The sequence below is a fragment of the Actinia tenebrosa genome, unplaced genomic scaffold (assembly GCF_029948245.1).
Source record: "Actinia tenebrosa isolate PJP-AT-01 unplaced genomic scaffold, QUT_ActTen_1.0 PGA_scaffold17__23_contigs__length_9995812, whole genome shotgun sequence".
Taxonomy (NCBI): Eukaryota; Metazoa; Cnidaria; class Anthozoa; order Actiniaria; family Actiniidae; genus Actinia; species Actinia tenebrosa.
Window position 1 is genome coordinate 3703153 of NW_028292577.1, and position 19858 is coordinate 3723010.

Genomic DNA, 19858 nt, shown 5'->3' on the forward strand with positions numbered 1-19858 from the left:
TTAGAAGAAATCGGGATTAACTGAGTTTTTCTCTTTTACTGGATTAGTAAAAGAAGAAATCAGATGAAAGACGAAAAGCCGAAGAGCGTGGTAGATTTAGATGTTGAAATTATCAACATAACAGGGGAACAGTCCATATATCCAGACGTCAATTATAACACTGATGAAGAGAAAGAAGAATCAAAAAAACCCTCGTGCTCAAACGTAAGTAATTTCTGCTAATTAATCGTCGTGAAACCGAAAAAATATCTGTATTTTTAGCTCGAAAGCTACACTGATTTTAAGAGAAAGAAGCACTAATGGGTGGTGGGGATCATCGTGCGGTGTATGGATGCGACAATGGCCGTCGTTATCCAGAGAAGCAAATCAAGCTTCCACGTGTCGGAGTTTTGAGGTTTTATTCACCTCGCAACAAGAAAGAGGTGGCTGCTTGGGAAAAATGCCTCCACAGAAGGAATTTTAAAGTCAGTTTGAGCACAAAAGTGTGTTCAAACAACTTTGCTGTTGGATACAAACGTGATTCCTGCTGGAAACCAACTCTGTATATGAAGGGATATCACCTGAATCCAAATACCAATGCGAAGACGAGACCTCCACCAAAAGATAGATCTACAGTACCAACAACAGTAGTGAAAACATCAAAGCGAATGTCGACTTCGGAACCAGAGGGAGAGCCACCAGAAAAAAAAGCAAGCCAGTGTCAGCACTATGGTCCATGTAGAAGAAATGCCAAAAGCAGAAGAATATGATCCGGGATATGATGCAGAACAACAACATGAATACACAAAACCAGATCAAGTTTGTCAGACGAGCAATATTACCGATTTGAAAAGGAATCTGTTTATTGAACAAGCAACTCGAGAAGAAAACTGTTACCGATATACAAGTTTGCCAAAAGAAAAGCTAGATCGAATTTTTAAACTGTAAAAGAAAAAGCTAGCAATATGAGATTTTGGAAAGGTTCTATCAATACCACTGCACGGTCAAAAAGAAAAGGAAATAAAGGCGTCGAAAGGCTAATTCCATTGTGGGACGAGTTTGTTTTGTGATTGACTAGTACCAGAAAAGCTTTCGATGTTTATTTTTTGGCAGACACATTTGGAATCACTAATGGTCAAGTTTCAAGAATCTACAATACTTGGGTGATATTGTTATCAGAAGAGCTTTCGTCATTTTTGGTTACTTGGCCCTGTAGAGATAAAATTAGAAAAACTCTTCCTCAAAGATTCAGAAATTATCCGAAATTAAGAATCATTATCGACTGCTTTGAGCTCTTTATCCAAAAAGCCAAAATGTCATCCAGTCAGAAAATTACATGGAGTAACTACAAATGTGGTTAAATGTAATTTAGGCTAAGTTAGACTCGAGGTCAATGACATCTCGCAGTAGCGTTGTCCGGACGCATACCGCTATCTCCGCTGTCAACGCATTTATTACCTCACGCGATCGTTGATCGACTCAGCTAGCAAGTTGTTTATAGCATGTCGCAATCTATTCTAGTCGATCTCTGTGGCCTGTATGAGATATGGATCATAGCTATCATTACGAAATTCGATAAGACGCTACACACGTGATCACGCTAGCTTAATGCCAACCACGCGAACCTTTATTCGCCATCGCTATCTATCGCTAGCACTTGCTATACGACGCTATTACGCTATTACGCTATTACGCTACAACACGAGTTTAATTTAATTTTTCATCATGCCACCGAAACGTTCGCTGACAAACCTCAACGAAGAGGTTCCTGAACGAAATCCGCTCAGCAGCACTCCGCAATCAACGTCCACCGTGACACTCTATCAGGAATACCGACGGGAGCTCGTGGACGAAGTAGTCAGGGCTGTTCTTGCCGCTACACAGCAAACGGCCATCTCGCAATCGCCTGCAGCAACGACAAGCCAACCAGTATTGCCACTGCAGTCAACAGCCCAGGACACACCAGGTACGTCCAATGTGTTAGTACCAAACTTTGTAAACACGTTCTCGCTCGCGAGCGTAAATACAACTAGTACCGCTAGCATAGTGACTTTGCCTATCCCGCAAGCTCGTTCGCTAGGAGCTGTTGGCGGTCCTCCCAGCTCAACGACTACGGTTTTATCTGGCTCCCTCACGTCGTCAAAGACCTTCGCAACGCCAGCAGTTGTTCAGCCCTTTGTTATTGGACCTGGTGCTTCTCCGGTCCCGGCCAAATTAGTCACGCATATCGTTAGCGGGAAGTTCCTTGATTTAGGCGAGCTAATCCCGTCCAATTTGGTCGAGGCGGCAACCGAGCCACAAGTGTTCCTCGACGGCCATATTGTTTTGACTGCTGGGCCTAAGCGTAATAAACGCAAGATCGAGGACATAGTTACATGGATTGAGACATTCACTAGCTACGCCCTGGTTATGTCTGAGTACTTCCCCCACCGCTGGAAGGATCTATCGCTTTATAAGCTGCTCATCATACGCACGTACAGGCAGTTCGGCGGTAAAGCTTGGCTGAATTATGATAAGGCCTTTCGGGAGCACGCGGCCGCGACTAGCCTTACCAACTGGGCTAACATCGACACGCAGTTGTATAGCTTCTACACGGCTGGTCCAGCGCATCGTGCTAGCTTTTCCCACAATGGCGATGAGGAGCAACCAAGGGGTTCAAACAGCAGTGGTGTCATCTGTCGTTCATGGAACAAAGGGCAATGTTCCTCGCGCTTATCCTTGTGCCGTTTTGCCCACAAATGCTCTTCGTGTGCTGGTCGTCACCGCCTCGTAGAGTGCCCGGAATTTTTCAAAGAAAAAACTGAGACGGAGCGAAAACGACGAACTCCGTCTCCCGAGCTTTCAGCAGATAAATTGAAAACTAAAAGACGCGAGCTTTCAAAAAGTTTTTTATATCATGCTTTGTTAGTCATTATTTTGTTTATCGGTCATGGGTAACTCATGTTTATGTTATACCTATCAAGTTTATTAGCTCTTAGTTATCATGCTACACTGCCGTGACCAGAATTGCCTTTCTGGAGTCTTATATTTGATACTACTGTGCGTCTTAAAAAATTCCCATAGCGTGCCGTTTCTTGGCATGTATTCTGTTCCGTGCTATCGGTTCGTGGTCCGAGGCGTTGTTTGCATATTTGTTCTTGCTATGTTGACACGTCACGTCACTTCATTTAGCGCTACTTAACATGTCTCCTGTCAGTTCGTTTATCTCAACGAGACAGCGCGACGCGCCGTGACATTTTAGCTCTTATCTCCTGATGGCTCAGGTCATCGGCACGCCATAATCTACGCTCTGGGCTGATGTTTATTTACTCTTACTTCGCGGCTAATCGGCTTTGTAATGTTCACATTAATTGTATAATTCATTCAAAGTCTTTGTACCATCTGTTGTGTGACTTTGCGTATTCATTTCAGCGTTGTGTGGCCTCCCTTCTGTCTCCGAGGTTACCCCTCTCCGTGTGGATTGCTTTGCAAGGGAGTTAAAATTACACCCTGACCCCGTCAAGGTGGCATACGTTTTAGATGGCATCCATGATGGCTTCCACATCGGCTTTCAGCACTCGATGAAGCTCAAATTGGCCAAAAACAACAAACAATCCGCCATGCAAAACCCAGTGGTGATTGATTGCTATCTTCAAAATGAAATCCTTCGGGGTAGGGTTGCAGGGCCCTTCGTTCATCCTCCATTGCCTAACTTGCAGATCAGCAGTTTTGGAGTAATTCCCAAGCGCGGGCAGCCGGGTAAATGGAGGCTGATAGTCGATTTATCATCGCCCAGGGGGTATAGCGTTAACGATGGGATCAACCGTGAGGAATTTACGTTGCAGTACGTCACAGTCGACGAAATAGTCAAAATGGTGTCCAAATTAGGCGTCGGTGCAATGATGGCTAAGTTTGATGTCGAATCAGCATATCGTAATATCCCCATCCATCCATCCGACAGACATTTATTAGGCATGCGGTGGAAAGACAAATACTTTGTAGATCTTGCGCTACCTTTTGGCCTTCGCTCAGCTCCATTTATATTCAATTCGGTGGCCGCTATGGTGGAATGGATTCTAGCTAACAATTATGCAGTTTCACACTTAGTCCATTATTTAGATGATTTTGTCATGGCGGGGCCCCCATGCTCGGACGCATGCGCACACAATCTCACCACATCGGTACGGTTGTGCGAAGACCTTGGCCTCCCCCTACATCCGGACAAATGTATCGGACCTGCTTCGACTCTAGTAGTCTTAGGAATCGAATTAGATTCAATTAATCAAATTGCTCGTTTGCCTGCAGACAAACTCTCGAACCTGCAGCAGCTGATAACCAGGTGGCGGTCGCGCCGACACTGCAACAAGCGCGAGCTTGAGTCGCTAATAGGCCACCTTCACCACGCTGCCAAAGTGGTGTGGCCCGGACGCACCTTCATCAGACGCCTAATTGATCTGCTTCGCTGCTTTCGCAACCCGGCGCATCCCATCCGACTCAACGTGGAGTTCCGTCGCGATCTGGAATGGTGGTACCAGTTTCTCTACTCCTGGAACGGGGTAAGCTTCTGGCTTTACCCCGGCATCCCAGTCGTACATGACATAGAGGTGATATGTGATGCCTCGGGAGCAATAGGCTATGGGGCGTTCTACAATCAGGCGTGGTTCAACGGTCGGTGGCGTGCGACACATAAAACAGAATCCATTGCGTACAAAGAACTCTTTCCTATTGTACTAGCGGCCCATGTGTGGGGGCACGAATGGTCGAGACGACTCGTGCTCTTCCGCTCAGACAATGAAGCAGTAGTGGCCATCCTGAACCAAAGAACATCAAAAGTTCCAGCTCTTATGCGGCTCCTCCGAAGCCTTCTGTACGCAGCAGCTCGGTTTAGCTTTACATTCTCATCCGAGCATATCCCCGGAATCGATAATTCGATTGCTGATGCATTGTCTCGCTTTAATTGGCAGGAATTCAGACGGGCAGCACCTTCAGCGCAGCTACAAGCTACGCCACTGCCAACACATCTCATCGCACAATTAACCGGTCCCTACTAGACAGCCAATGCCAGGAACTTCTACTCAACGGCCTCGCACCAACTACACGTCGTACGTACGCGTCAGCCCAAAGGAGGTTCGTCGACTTTTGCAATCAGCTTGGCTCAGTGACGTGCCCCACGGACGAAAGCACTCTTTGCCTTTTTATCACACATTTGTCACAGTCTATACAGCACAAATCCATTAAAGTCTATGTCTGCCATTCGATCCCTCCACATTGAACAGGGCTTCGCCGATCCACTGACGAACTGCCACAGGCTTCAGCAGGTCTTCCGCGGAATAAAACGCGCACAGGGTTCGGCATCCTCGCAACGCCTGCCCATCACCGACTCGCTCATGCTTCACATACACAATGCCCTCGACCTGGCAACTTTTGACCACATCATGTTTTGGGCTGCCTGCACACTGGCCTACTTCGGTTTTTTGAGATCCGCCGAATTTACAGTTCCCCTTATTTCAAAGTTCGACTCTGCCATCCATTTACAAGTTTCTGATTTGGCCTTCGACAAGTTAGACCGACCCTCCTGTCTCCGAATATGGATAAAAGCATCTAAGACGGATCCCTTCCGAGAAGGCTGTCACGTGCACATCGGCTTAGGCACTTGGCCACTATGTGCGGTCTCAGCGATGAGTGCCTATCTGCACAAGAGAGGTAATTGCCAAGGTCCTCTGTTCATGCTTCAAAATGGCCAATCCTTATCGCGCGAGCTGCTGTCCTCCTGGCTAAAACGCATATTTGCAGCAGCCGGTATACCAGGCAATTTCTCTAGCCACAGCTTTCGAATCGGTGCGGCTACAGTCGCTGCTCGCAATGGCGTCCCCGACCATCTCATCCAAGCACTAGGCCGCTGGACCAGTACCGCCTATTTGTCTTACATCAGAACTCCTGCCGAAGCGCTAGCCAAAGTAACGCAACAGTTGTCATAAACTTCTATACGACAGCAATGATAGATGAGATTAACAATTAAAAGAAAACTGTTTAACCTGCTGCTTATGTGTCTTGTTCGTTGTTGCGCTCTCTCCTGTTTGTTGCCAGTTCCTGAGCTTGGTGCTTGGTGCACTTCGGTGGGGAGGTCCTGGTTCCCTGTCCCTCTCCTCCAAGCACCTTGGAGAATCCATTGGGTGGTGACAGGGTGACCATGGTTACCGCTAATTTGTGCCTGGCTCCGCCCATCCCACCGAATATGCACCTAACGCCAAGCTCATCATTAACGATGAGTTTAAATGTGGTTAAATGTAATTTAGGCTAAGTTAGACTCGAGGTCAATGACATCTCGCAGTAGCGTTGTCCGGACGCATACCGCTATCTCCGCTGTCAACGCATTTATTACCTCACGCGATCGTTGATCGACTCAGCTAGCAAGTTGTTTATAGCATGTCGCAATCTATTCTAGTCGATCTCTGTGGCCTGTATGAGATATGGATCATAGCTATCATTACGAAATTCGATAAGACGCTACACACGTGATCACGCTAGCTTAATGCCAACCACGCGAACCTTTATTCGCCATCGCTATCTATCGCTAGCACTTGCTATACGACGCTATTACGCTATTACGCTATTACGCTACAACACGAGTTTAATTTCCCGCCCGCCATCCCTACCACTGGTACAGGTAAGTAGAGGTAAGTATTCCATTGACTGATCGCGGTCAATGTGACAGGTGTTCGGTGGGTGGTGACAGGGTGACCATGGTTACCGCTAATTTGTGCCTGGCTCCGCCCATCCCACCGAATATGCACCTAACGCCAAGCTCATCATTAACGATGAGTTTAAACACAGGAATACAGTATGCTAGCCCAAACGTGACAAAACTTCAAGTTGCACTATTTCGTGATCAAGCTGTACATTTATACATCAAGTCGTACATTTTATACATCAAGTCGTGCATTTTATACATCAAGTCGTGCATTTTATACATCAAGTCGTTTGTGATGACATTAAAACGTTTGTATTTTATGTCGAGTCATTTGTTTTATTTTGTATTTGATATCAAGTGCGATGTTTGAAATCAACAAGGCAAGAATCGTTTAGGGCTTTGCCACTCGCATTGACGAGAGAATGCAGGATGCAGTCGGGAGAAGATTGCTTTCGATCAGCCAGCAATCGGGGAATGTCAGTCTGGAACCTAGCAAAATTGGCGCGAAAAGCCATCTTGTTTGTGCATTTGCGTTCGCCCTTGGATGGCTACCATATGCATCATGTCTCACGAACAGGAGGATATCGAAGCATTAGTTAGAAGAATTGTTAGCTCTGTCCGTAGTGTAAACAGCAATACGGATGTAAATAACCGCCAGGAAAACGACGCTACTGCAGTGAACGCCGAGTTAAATTCTTGTTTTCGAGTGCCACGTGCAAATTTTTCGGCGGCGCCTTCTACTAGAAGGAGATCTCGCACAAGAACGACTCCCTACCAAAGAGCTGAAGTTCCAACATTCAAAGAAGTGATCCTCCTCCCGAAACCTAGCATTAAAACTGTTCCTAAGTATAAGTTTAAGTCAGAACTTCATGTTAAAGGCTACATTTTGGACTCATTACCATTTCAAAGGTCACTAAATGAGAGCCAACTGCGAACGTGCCTTCAAAATGCGTTTAGCTCCAAACTCAAGGACAGAAGAGGAGAAGAAGTTGGGTAAGTTCTATTGTTTTCTTAATTATTTAATATTGAAAATCGGACGAGTGTACGACCTCACTCAGTTGCGAAAATATTAAATAGATTCTGAGTCCAAGACGGGGCAATAATCCATGCCCTACCACAGTGGTATCGCCAGGTTATATGCCGTCCTTGTAATATTTTTGCTCTCATATTTAGCTTAAGTCTTATAAGCTTACTTATTAAGAGAACTTCTCACTCTCCCTGAAAATTTTTAGGTTTGATTTTGTAAAAGCTATCGGAACAGCAATAAACCCAATAAATGTGCCAAAGGAAACCGAGTTCACAGGCCAAGTACTCCTTGGAATAGTTAAACAAGGACCAGTATACATCAGAGCCAGGTCAAACCTTGTAAGTGATGATACATATATACCAAATGATAGCTAAATCTGGTATATTGCCTTTCATAATCTCTGTGAAACAAGTGCAATTAGTGCACAGCAGCCACCATGGTAATTTGACTTACAAAAGCATTACCTGGGTAGGTATTTTGACACCAAAAATGGTTCTCTGGGTGGGAACTTAGTGGAAATGAGGCAGAAATTTGACTTTCAATGATAGCCCAAGGGTGGGGAAATTGACACTTGGAAACATGAAAATGTCTAATTCCCTGAGGTTGCCCATCCCCCCTATCCTGGGGCAAATCATTGATAAGTGCATAATAAAGTGAATTTTATAGTACCGATCCAGCCATTGATTGGCTGAGCTACTAGTGGTCTATTAGTGATAAATCTCCAGTATGGAAAAGTGCAGTTTTTAGAACCAAAAATAAATCATTTTACACAAATTTCAACATTTTTTTGCTTTTTTTGGAATAATTATTAGGTTTTTCACTAAAACAATTTGAGCTCTCACCTTGTGGAAGTCAATAGCCCATTTGGCCTTCAGCCTCATTATGACTTGTAGACCATTTGGGCTCAAGGACTAATTGTTAAATAGTCAGATCAGATGGACAAAATAGAAAAAAAAAAATTTAACCGAAGTGTGGTAAATCGTAATACTTAGACTATGTCAAATGATTTTTATTTTCTAATCTTTGTTATCCAAAAAATTTGAGGTTAGTTATTATAGTTGAATAATCACTGGAATTTTGATTTATAATAGGATGGTGAACAGGAGAATGATGATGGTGGAGACTGTGACAGTGATGAAGATGAAGATGAAGAATTCCCATCTTTAGCCCAGTTGCTTGGAACCGAAATGAAGAGAGAAATCCAGTGCTGCACCCAGAAAATATAAGACAGCCCATCATAACACAACCATTTCCATGTACTTCTGCCTTCAATAACAGTTCCAGTTCCAACAGTCATCGTGAACAGTTACCAAGTACCTCAACTACATCTCCAACTCAGTCCCCAGCCAGTAACAATGGTAAATATTTGCATTTATTATATAATTCAAAGATTGCATATAATCATAAAATCACCTAATAAGCATACATTCACAGACATGGATGTATGGTATAGTATTCCCTGAATGTGACATAATCTTCCCAATGATCATGATAATATTTTTGCCTTTCACAATGAATAAAAGCTTTTAAGCCTTTTTAATTTAATTTAATTACAATATTTATAAAGCGCATTTTGCAAGCCTCAATGCGCTTACACAGAAAAATGATAAAACTACATTATATAAATGAAAATAATTAAATTACTTTTTAAAATAATTAAATTATTTTTTAAAATAATTAAATTATTTTTTAAAATAATTAAAAAATATATATATAATGCAATGAAAATTTAAAAGTAATTTTCCACTTTTCACACAAGTTATTTTTAAATAACTGTTGGTGAATGTTTGTTGCATGTGGGATACCAAACCCACTGCTTGAACATGTAATAGTTAGAAAGGGTCCTGAAGGGTTAAAAATAAAGCTCAGGAATTTGCCTTTATTAGGGGCTGGAAAATGGGATTTCATACACTTGGATTCATAAGAAAACAATTTAATAAAAATGGGATCGAGAATTGAGCAAAACAGGCTGGGATTGTGGGATTTGAATAAAATTGATGGAAAATGGGATTAGCACCAACCCCTTCCGAACTCTCAATAAATCCTTAAATGGCAACCTTTTTTCATGAATTAGTTTTCATAAGCAATTGACTATATAAATGACTTATCGTGATTTAAGATAATGATAATCAGGGGCAGATCCAAAATGATTTTCCCATGGCATACATCTGCACTGAATGTTTACCCAGTATCCAATGATCATGAATATTAACACATGATCTGTAAACTGCAAGGAAACAGTAAAAAAGTTTTTCATTAAGTCGAAAAGAATTAATGAAAAATGCTGCACATATTTGATAAAAGGAAATTAATACCACCACGCTTTATTTTGATCTTGATATTAGAAAGTGCTAAAGACAACCAACCATAGTCAGATGATTTTCCATTGAGAATATCCTGGTTAGATCCCAAGGAAGCTTTAGAATACCATAAGATGAAGTATACTTATGGTCAAAGACAAGATCTCTATGTGAACCGTCACACTGGAATCATCAGAGACTTGTTTAAGATGTTAAAGAGAGGAGAGCTAGATATTAGGAAGATACCAGATGTAACATTTCTTGGTGAAGAAGGCATTGATGCTAAAGGTTTAACAAAGAATTCTTCCACTCAGTCATGTCATCATTAAAGACTGGGCAAGGAGGATACACCATTTTTGAAGGGGCTCCTGATCATCTTGTACCAGTTATTTGTGAGGAATACCTGAATAGTGGATATTTCCGATATGTGGGAAAGCTGATTGCCATGAGTATCCTTCATGGAGGTGGTGGCTTTGTTGGCCTCTCGCGAGCCATAGCAATGTACTTGGTAACAGATGACATAGATGTATCAAGTTCTTATTTGCCATTTGATGACATTCCAGATTATGGAACTCTTGAAGCATTGAATGAGGTAAGTATGATGTTATGTTATAACAGTGTATAAAAATGCTCTATCTGGGCCATTTATTAAAGCTTACTCTTTTTTTAATAAATAAGAGGCTTGGGCAAAGGTGTGGAGAATAGAAAAAAATCAGTTGTGTATTATTAAAAGCATTATATTAATCCTTTCCAGTTGAATAACTCTACAAGTGAAGAACTAGAGTCCTTAAGAAGCCGTGACGACATAGCAGGCCTGTTATATCATGCAGGATTTGGGAATGAGTTTCTACAACCAAGAAACAAGTCCAAAGCTGTCCAACTAATTCTACAGCATCAAGTATTCAGATCAAGAAATGAAGCAATAAGTCATCTTAGAGAAGGCTTAGGTGCTGCATGCTTAATGGACCTTCTCGTAGTAAACAGTGGTTGCTTGGCTTTGGTATTTCCACTCAGCTGTGAAGTGATCTTTGATGGACAGGATGTCTTAAATTGCATTGAAAGGAAGATTGAATGTGGAGGTCCAAGAGAAGAGCAGGCACTTTTGTGGTTTAAAGAATACATTATTTCTTTAGGTGTGCATAAAAGAATAACTATAAATACCTGGATAGTTTAATTTGTTCTGTACTTTTAAGACACAAGAGGGCTGCAAGGATTAAATTTAGTAATAAATCATTCATTAAGATGTCAGTAGATATTTTTCACAAAAACTTCATTTTAACCTCATGAAGAGAAAACCAATCTTATCTCATCAATGGCCATGCCATAGAAATAACAATGTTTTAGGGCTTTATTATCATCTTCTGTTTGATTTAGTACTAAATTCTTCCCTTTTTGTCAGATGCTGATCAGGAAACCACAATGGCAGAGACAGAGCGATCACTTCTTTCACGGCCACCACAATTACAGGAGCTAGTGCAGTTCATATGTGGAAATGCTCAGTTGCCTACTAATGATGTTATCAAGTGAGATTTACAGAATCTTCATTGCCTGATCCAGAGTCCTGTTCTTTGACAATTAAACTACCATTAAACCACAACAGCTATGAATCATTTGAAAGGTCCATGAACATTGCTGTTAATTGTCAGAGCCAAGGGTATGGCAGAGGTTAGTTGTGTACTTGAGTAAAATAATTATATTATGCTATTTTTTATTAGCATGTTTACTGAGAGCAATAGAAAGCTCATTACACATTCAGTCTTAATTTGTGGTATTGTATCTAAACTTTGTGCATTTTTGTTTTTTGTTTTTCTATTCCTATTGTTGTTGCTTGAAGGCATTGATTTAAAACCACAGTATTATGTAATTCTTTCATGTTAGGCCTAGTGCAAAGTTTGTCAGTTTGTCAGAGTTAAAGGATGTTGAGAGGTATTTTTACCTCAGTTTAAAAAATGGGTCAAGTGGCAGTTGTTTGAAATTGATTTCAGTTTATTAAATATGATCAAGATATCAGGTTTATTAAAGTAATGTTTCAGCGAGAACAAGAAAATTTTTTAGTTCTTATCTTAATTTTAATCATTGATTGTTTTTCATGAAAAAATCATCAAAATGGAGAGTGGTGTGACTGGCCATGGAATTTTAATTATTAATGCAGTCCTAAAGAAATAATTTTGTACTGAAAATTGAAGTTTAGTTGAGTTCCAATTTTAGTTGAATTTAATAGGCTCTTTGCAGCTCTTTGGAATGCAGCTCAATTTGGAGGGCAAGACAATAGATTCCAATTCATTGGAGCTTGAAATTCTATTGTCTTGCCCTCCAAATTGAGCTGCATTCCAAAGAGCTGCAAAGAGCCTAATAAGAAGTATGTCATTGGGTTTGTAAGCACATTACACTGATCTATTTACCAAAGTCTGCATAATCAGCACTGACTTTACAGCCCACTTAGATTACAGAAATGACAATAAAAATACATTTTGTTACTTTGTTTGAAAATACTGTAATTTTCATTTGATAATTTAAGGGTTCAATAGTTTAAACATCTTCATTCAAAATTTCTCTGATTGACGATACATCAGCATTATAAGCCCCAATGCCATTGTTATCATGTGGAACTAGTTCTATTGCTTGCTGCAATATTGATGCTTCTACATCTGTTAACTGTATTGGACATTCAGGTACCACAACTGTTGCATTTTCTTCACCTTGATGAATATCATCCTGTTCAACAATAAAATCATCAGGAGCCACTATTTCCCCTTCAAGTACACTTTGCACTGCTGTCAGGCTAGAGTGTCTCATTTCAAGCATTCCTTGCAACCACAACTGTCTTGGACTGTAATGTGATGCTGTTGTGACTGGGTGGTCATTCCACTGTTGGCAGAGTTCATTAAGGGCAGCATTTAATAATGGCAAGTAAACCATATGAAGACAGTAAATATGAGCCTCATTGTTGTGTTGAAAAGAACCTGCATTCTCTAGAAACAAAAATATGCTTTTGAACCTGCTCACAACAACACGATTAACCTCTCTCCATAGGCGCTCAATGCGTTGATTATGGACTGAAGTGCCTGTAATTATGCTGCCTCTGTTTGTTCCCCTTGTTTCTATCATAAATCTTCCAACTAAAATGTTTTCCAGGCCCCGGTCACTTCTCACTCTAGAAGGAACATTGTAGTTTTCAGTAGGTTCCCTAAAAAGACCAAGTACTGTATCAGCCTGATTGTTGGTTGATGCCCTCAGGTACACAATGAGCCTGGAAAACCCATCAATCCCTCCATGGATTACAAACCGATATGGTTCTATCAACTTGTGGTCCCCGTCAATATGCCTAGAAGAGAAGAATAAAATTAATAAGTTGATAATAGTTGTCACAACTATTATTTCTGTGATAACTATTGTTAGAACATAAATAGATCTTATTCCATGCGTTACTATGTTCTCCAAATGAGAGTTTATCAGGTCTGGCGTTACTTCGCATGACATTACATAATGCCTTATTGCAATTGGACAATATGTTTTTGGAGGCAAAACAACTGAGGTTGTCAAGTAAGTTTGTTTTGCCCCAAAAAGGTTTTGTCCAATCAGAAAAAGGCATTATGTAATGACACGCAAAGTCATGCCAGACCTGATGAACTCTCATACATGCCATTCCCAAGAGTATCATTTCTTTGCTTACAAAATATACATGATAAAACACATGAATATGGACATTCAATTGCAACAACGGACAAACAATAGCACATTTTGTACTTTCATGCTTGCCCATTGCATAATCATTCACACCAAAAGAAAATCAATTGCATCATTTGACAATCATTGGTGGAGAATAGACATTCAATGGTGAAATTTGCATTGAGACGCACAAACAATTGTGCCTTTATACAATCATCCATCCAAGACTAACAATCAATAATGCCAATGGACAAACATTTGTGAAATAATGACAATCAACTACAGAAAAACAACATTCAAATTTGTTTTATTATTTTAATGCACCTATATGTATCGAAGTAAACCCTGAGGGGGGCTAGTGTGGGCAAAGGGTGAAAAGGAAAAAATAGAAAGCTAAAGAAGAAATATCAACTGAATGGCAAAATTTCTGATCAAATTCCCATTCCAGGGGATTTGCTATCAAATCCCCACATTTTGCCCGCACCTCCCCCCACCCCCCGGATGGGTGGTTCCTAATGAAAGTGCATATTAAATAAACTTACCATAGCGAGTTTGGACCAGGGACTCTATAGGTGTGGCGAACGATTCTTCTGGATTGTCTTAAAGCGGACGTCACAGGGTCAAGGCGCTGCAAAGCCTGGATAACTCGATGTCTTTGCACCAATATCCCCCTTGACCTCAAAGCTCCGAGAACAAGGCGTTGACCAGACTGAGGTGTCAGTGTAAGTATTTCTCGGATCTGTCTTTAGAGGTCCATATCAGATATTTGAGAGAAATTATTTTCTTGACCAACAGGCATATAAAATTCCTGCAGTCGACGAATGATTGTTAGAGATGATACTCCACATATTCTAGCAATATCTGCCCAACGAAATCCTACGGCACGCAATCCTTCGATTTGCTCTTGTGCAATTTCATAGCGTGGCCTTCCAGTCATGTTAATACTTGAGGAATTCGTACCACAGAGTAATGTTCCTTCCAAGTTTGGAAACATATCTTGAGATCCTGTTCTTTCAGAATCACTATATAGTCCTTGCAACCTTTCCATTCTGTTGTTAATATGAGCAACTAAATGTTCAATATCCTGGGTGAGACTGTGGTTGAAAGTGGACGATGTTGTCTTAATCTCTCGAGCATTGAAACCAATGTAAGTCGATATTCCTGGAGCCGTCTGCATAGAAACTCTGCCAAACCACCGTCCACGTTTCCTTGAAAGCAACTTTGACAGCCATTAATGAGTCTAAGTAAACCTGCAAAAAATTCTTCGAGGTTTGGAGTTAGCAGAAGGTTTTGCACTTGTAATTTGGCCATCGCCATTCGATAATGCTTGTACTACCGCTGACATTCCCCGATTGCTGGCTGATCGAAAGCAATCTTCTCCCGACTGCATCCTGCATTCTCTCGTCAATGCGAGTGGCAAAGCCCTAAACGATTCTTGCCTTGTTGATTTCAAACATCGCACTTGATATCAAATACAAAATAAAACAAATGACTCGACATAAAATACAAACGTTTTAATGTCATCACAAACGACTTGATGTATAAAATGCACGACTTGATGTATAAAATGCACGACTTGATGTATAAAATGTACGACTTGATGTATAAATGTACAGCTTGATCACGAAATAGTGCAACTTGAAGTTTTGTCACGTTTGGGCTAGCATAATACAGTGAAATTGCTTATTGAAATTACTCCAAATGGCATTATATCCTTTATCTCTTCTTATAACATATAACTCCTGCATTTTGCCATGGCAGCCGATTATCTGCAAGAGGAGCAACACATACACGACGTGTTGCTTCTTTGAGATCTCACCTTGAAAGGTACATATTGAATTTGAAACATTTCCGTATTTTGTCAGGAGTCATCCCACTTGGTTTGAAGCCAATGTTGGATAGAATTGTTTTTCTTTGTGCTGCAAAGTGCAAATTTTAATCGAAGTGAATAAAGTATTATCTTGAAGAAAACTTTTGTAGATCACGACATCCACTGGCAATAAAATTTGCTAATGTCTTTGTTGTGTCTTCTCTCTTCAAAAACACCATCAATTCTGAAAGATCAAGCTTAGTGGTGTAACACGTAGATTTTATATTTGAATCATCACTTGCAAGACATGTATCTTGAAATTTAACCTCGTCACAATTATTTTCTATGAAAGATGACTGTTCACAGCTTTTGAATTCAGTTTGGATAATAGAATCATCCCTTGCAATATCTTGAAATAGATCCTCACTGCTTTTTTCTATAGAAGATGGCTGGTATTCAGGATCTTGGGTATTGGAATCATGTGACTCATCGCTTTTACCACTTCATCTTTGGGGTGATTCCAATGATTGCGATTGCAACAATAAGGCAGGGATTATCATATTTTCGTAAAACATAGATACTTTAGATATAACGTCATCCCAAAATTGCTTGTTAAAGTCTATTTGGACAATGTATATACTTTTTTTGCTGTATATGACAAAGTCACGACTTTTAAGCCCTGAAACAGACATCTGTGTCTGGACTTGATAATAGTGTGGGTGTGCATAATGCCTTGCGTTTTTGGGGGGTAACCAATCAAAAAACTGTCCCAAATTGAAAGGTTTCTTAATTGAATTTATACTATACCTGCTTTTATCTGTACAACACTGATTATCAGTTAATTCCAAGTTATTTTTGCGTGTATAGATCATGAAGAGTTTTGGTCTTACAGAAAATGTATTGACTTACGAAAAAATGTTTAAAATTTACCTTAAACTTCTTCAAGCTTCTAACTTTTTCTGTTTTTTACTTCTTCATTTTATCTTTGGATACCAAACAAGGTATTTTCAACATTGTCTGATCAACCTTCAGCAAAATAAGTGGGTTTTTATCCTCTGGTAACCCCCTAAAGACGCAAAGGATTATGTGAAAGTCGAGAATATGGTAATGTGGCGGGAAATTTGAATTTCTTTAATTAGCTGTAGCTTTACGTCATTTAAAAAATTAGTTTTCTACCATCTCTTTCCAAATTTTTTAAGCCGGTGCCAAAGTTGGACATAATATATGACGTCACAATAGCTGTCACATGACATGAAACGTAAATCAGTCGATAGCTTATTAATCATATTACTTTCTTGCTAAGTTTCATTATGATGTATGCATTCTACTTTTGTCAATCGCCTAAAACTCTCAGTTTAGAGTGATGTGGGAGGAAAAGCCATAGCAGCCGACCATCGTGGAATGTCGTTGGGTTTCTTATTACCTTGATTTCAGGTGAAAAATCACTAGGGCTCACTGCCATATTGCAGAATATTAAATAATATTCACATTTTAAATTGCTCTTTAAAACTATGTAATTACATTAGCAAAGTTGATTTTTTATCGCCGGAGGGGAGTGGTGACAGAACGACAACACACACACACAAACGATAATTTTGTTTTTACTAAGCAGTCTGGGATTAGCTCCAGATCTGGAGAGCGGTGCCACATCACGTTTCTATTGTTTCTGCTTCGATGTAAATATTGCAGTCACGTGAGCTTCTCGTTGGCGGAAGAGTACAAGTGAACAACCAATATCTCGACTACTTTTTACGGTTCTGAAGGTTTATTTAAGTGCTGCAAATGAATGTAAGAGCAATTTGTAATTAAATATTCATGTAAATCTAATATTTTTTTTAAAAAAAAAAGGTCCAGTATTTGTCTAAAATAGAGCCAATCTGTAGGTCCCGGTTTTTCGAAGATCTTGTCAATCTCAAAAGTAGTATGAAGCCTTCCACTCGATGGGAACAACTCTTGTGCTGTATCTTCTTTTCATGTCGAACTCATGATTTTCTTTTAGGGATATTAAGCGACATTTCACACAAAGAAACCTCGGATAAATGTTTGGTGAATCCAAGGACACGTTCATTGACCATGCGGTCTCAATTTCAAATTTCAGATCGATAGCTGGACATTTCCTGTAGTATCGTTTGTGACGCTACAGATTCTGCATCTCTCTAACAAATTTTTTTTATGCCCATCCATAGACCAAATTCAAAACTCGCACCGATGTGAGGCTTAAGTTGTGAACAAAGGATCTGGCGTGACTCAAAGTAATCTGGCGTGATTCAAAAGTCACGAATCACGCCAGATTCCTGAGGAAACTTAGAATGTGTCCTTTGGAGGCTTTGGAGGCAGGGGGAGAGTCAAAAGAGGAAATGATCGATTTATAAAGATGAGGCTTGCAGATCAGTTGTCAGTTTCCGCATATAATCGAAGTAACACTTGCTTTACTTAACCAAAAAGGCCACATCCTGCTGCAACCGAAACAGCCAGCAGCGTCATTGAAATCCCTGTAGAGAATCTCCAGGTAGACTGGAAAAAGCCAGTTGGTATGGGGACATTTGGGAAAGTCTTTCGAGGGACGTGGCTTGGCACCGATGTTACCGTCAAGCAAGTCAGGCGCGGAGCATCAGTAAAAACATCCCTGGGGAAAGGAGGCAGCAGTGCACAACCGACTCCACCATCCTAACATAGTTACTATGCTGGGGATTGCCATCAAGAGTAAGGATATCCTGCTCGTCACCGAATTCGTGGATGGGGAATCGCTGCAGGGGGTAATAGAAGAGGAAAAAAACTTGACAGAAGAATTTAGGATAAATGTCATAGTAGGTGTGCTGGTTTCGTGTAAACACCATATTGCGAAATTGTGCGATTTTGGCCTAGGGAAACTTAAGCAACATGCCACATTATCTGTCGCTAGTGTTACCATTGGTGAGTCGGTGTTAGAAGGAACCCTTTTGTATATGGCTCCTGAGTGCTTTTTGAAGAAAGAACATGTTTCCCAAGAAAGTGATATTTGGTCTCTTGCAATAACGTTCCCAGAGTTTTTGGCTTATGAAGATGTTTGGAATGAAGTTCTTGAGGGGATGGGGGAAGATTCCGTCATGGAAAAATTAATTTCTATTGCGAAAGCCAAAACGCTGCCCAACAGTTTAAATAAGTTATCTCCAGCTCATCGGACACATATCCAAATGTGTCTAAACTGCAACAAGATCGAAAGGCCAACTGCTCTTCAACTGCTGAAGCTAGAATGGTAATGTTATATTTTATAACCACTTATAGTTGAAGTGCGACGCTCAAAGTTTGACGTCTCGTTCGTGTCAATCAAAGAACTAAAATTATTAATTTTGATAGAGATTAAAACTAGATTGAAATTTTTATTAGATTATATAGAACACAATTACTAATTCCGTGTAAAATCTTCTATAAGATAATAATCTATTCATCTCAATTTCAGTACTTTAATTGAAGGTCGTTGAAATGTTAGTGGAAAGAAGCCAAATATCCCCTCGCAATATATTACACCAAGAGATCTTTATAATTTGATCTTACATTGTTAAAGTTTTCTTGTTAACGAATGGCCACACCATTCATTTATTTCAAATATTTTACAATAGTAATTGTTACAGTTTTTATACTTGAAATAGCTATTATATATGTAAGTAAAAAATAAATAAATAAAAGTAATGCAAAAATACGCATTCTTTGTACTAGTCTCATTGCGTAAACTTGAACGATTTTTTGGTGATAATGATTTTGTGGAAATATCTTTATCACTGAATGAATTGTTTGTCTTTTCCAAGTCATTTAAAAGGAACTCAACGGAGAGGCATCGTCTTGTTTACTTAATTTTTTAAATACGGTTTTCACTGTTACTATTTTGCATGTAGTACATGTAACAGTAATTTGTTAAGAACGATTTTGTTTACCGCGATTACCAACTTGTGAACTTAAATTTTGAGCGCACGCTTAGAAACCGCTGAAAAGTTACGAAATTTTATTGAAGAAACATGGATGTTTTGCAATTAAACGGCGCAAAAGCACTTGAATTCAAAAACCCTTATCTACAACTTAATCGAATATATCATTTTTGAAAGATAAAGTTCAGTCTAGAAAATTTAAAAAAATTCTAAATGCAATTTTAGAGGACGACTGTTTTCCGTGAGGTCGTGCTTAATAGTAGTTAATCATTACAAATTTTAATGAGGCTAGATGCAGTTTAGGCAAAGTTAAAACTACGACTCGACTTAAGCGGCTCGTCATCTTCACGCATGCGCCTTGCTCGGGGCGCGTTTGCTGCTAGCTAGTTTGCATGCCATTTTTGCAGCGAAGGTTTTTTTAGTTGTTGAAAAAAAAGAACAACAAAACTAGTAATCAAGGAGAAATAATGTCGGAGGAGTCTGCTAATTCTAAGAATTTAT

At 40.0% G+C, this 19858-nt stretch overlaps 1 protein-coding gene and 1 pseudogene across 1 annotated transcript; both read left to right on the forward strand.

Annotated features, from left to right (window-relative positions):
• Positions 1 to 7211: 7211 nt before the first annotated feature.
• LOC148910253 (E3 ubiquitin-protein ligase Itchy homolog) lies at positions 7212 to 11646 on the forward strand (annotated as a pseudogene).
• A 6490-nt stretch (positions 11647 to 18136) lies between these two features.
• On the forward strand, positions 18137 to 18694 carry LOC116294772 (serine/threonine-protein kinase Nek11-like). Its single transcript, XM_031702430.1, has one exon. It carries the CDS (start codon positions 18137 to 18139, stop codon positions 18692 to 18694), a length of 558 nt encoding a protein of 185 aa, XP_031558290.1.
• The last annotated feature ends 1164 nt before the right edge of the window (positions 18695 to 19858 follow it).

What these genes read in the sequence shown, in the direction of transcription:
- LOC116294772 (XM_031702430.1), top strand. Translation starts at nt 18,137, where the DNA reads ATGCTGGGGATTGCCATCAAGAGTAAGGATATCCTGCTCGTCACCGAA.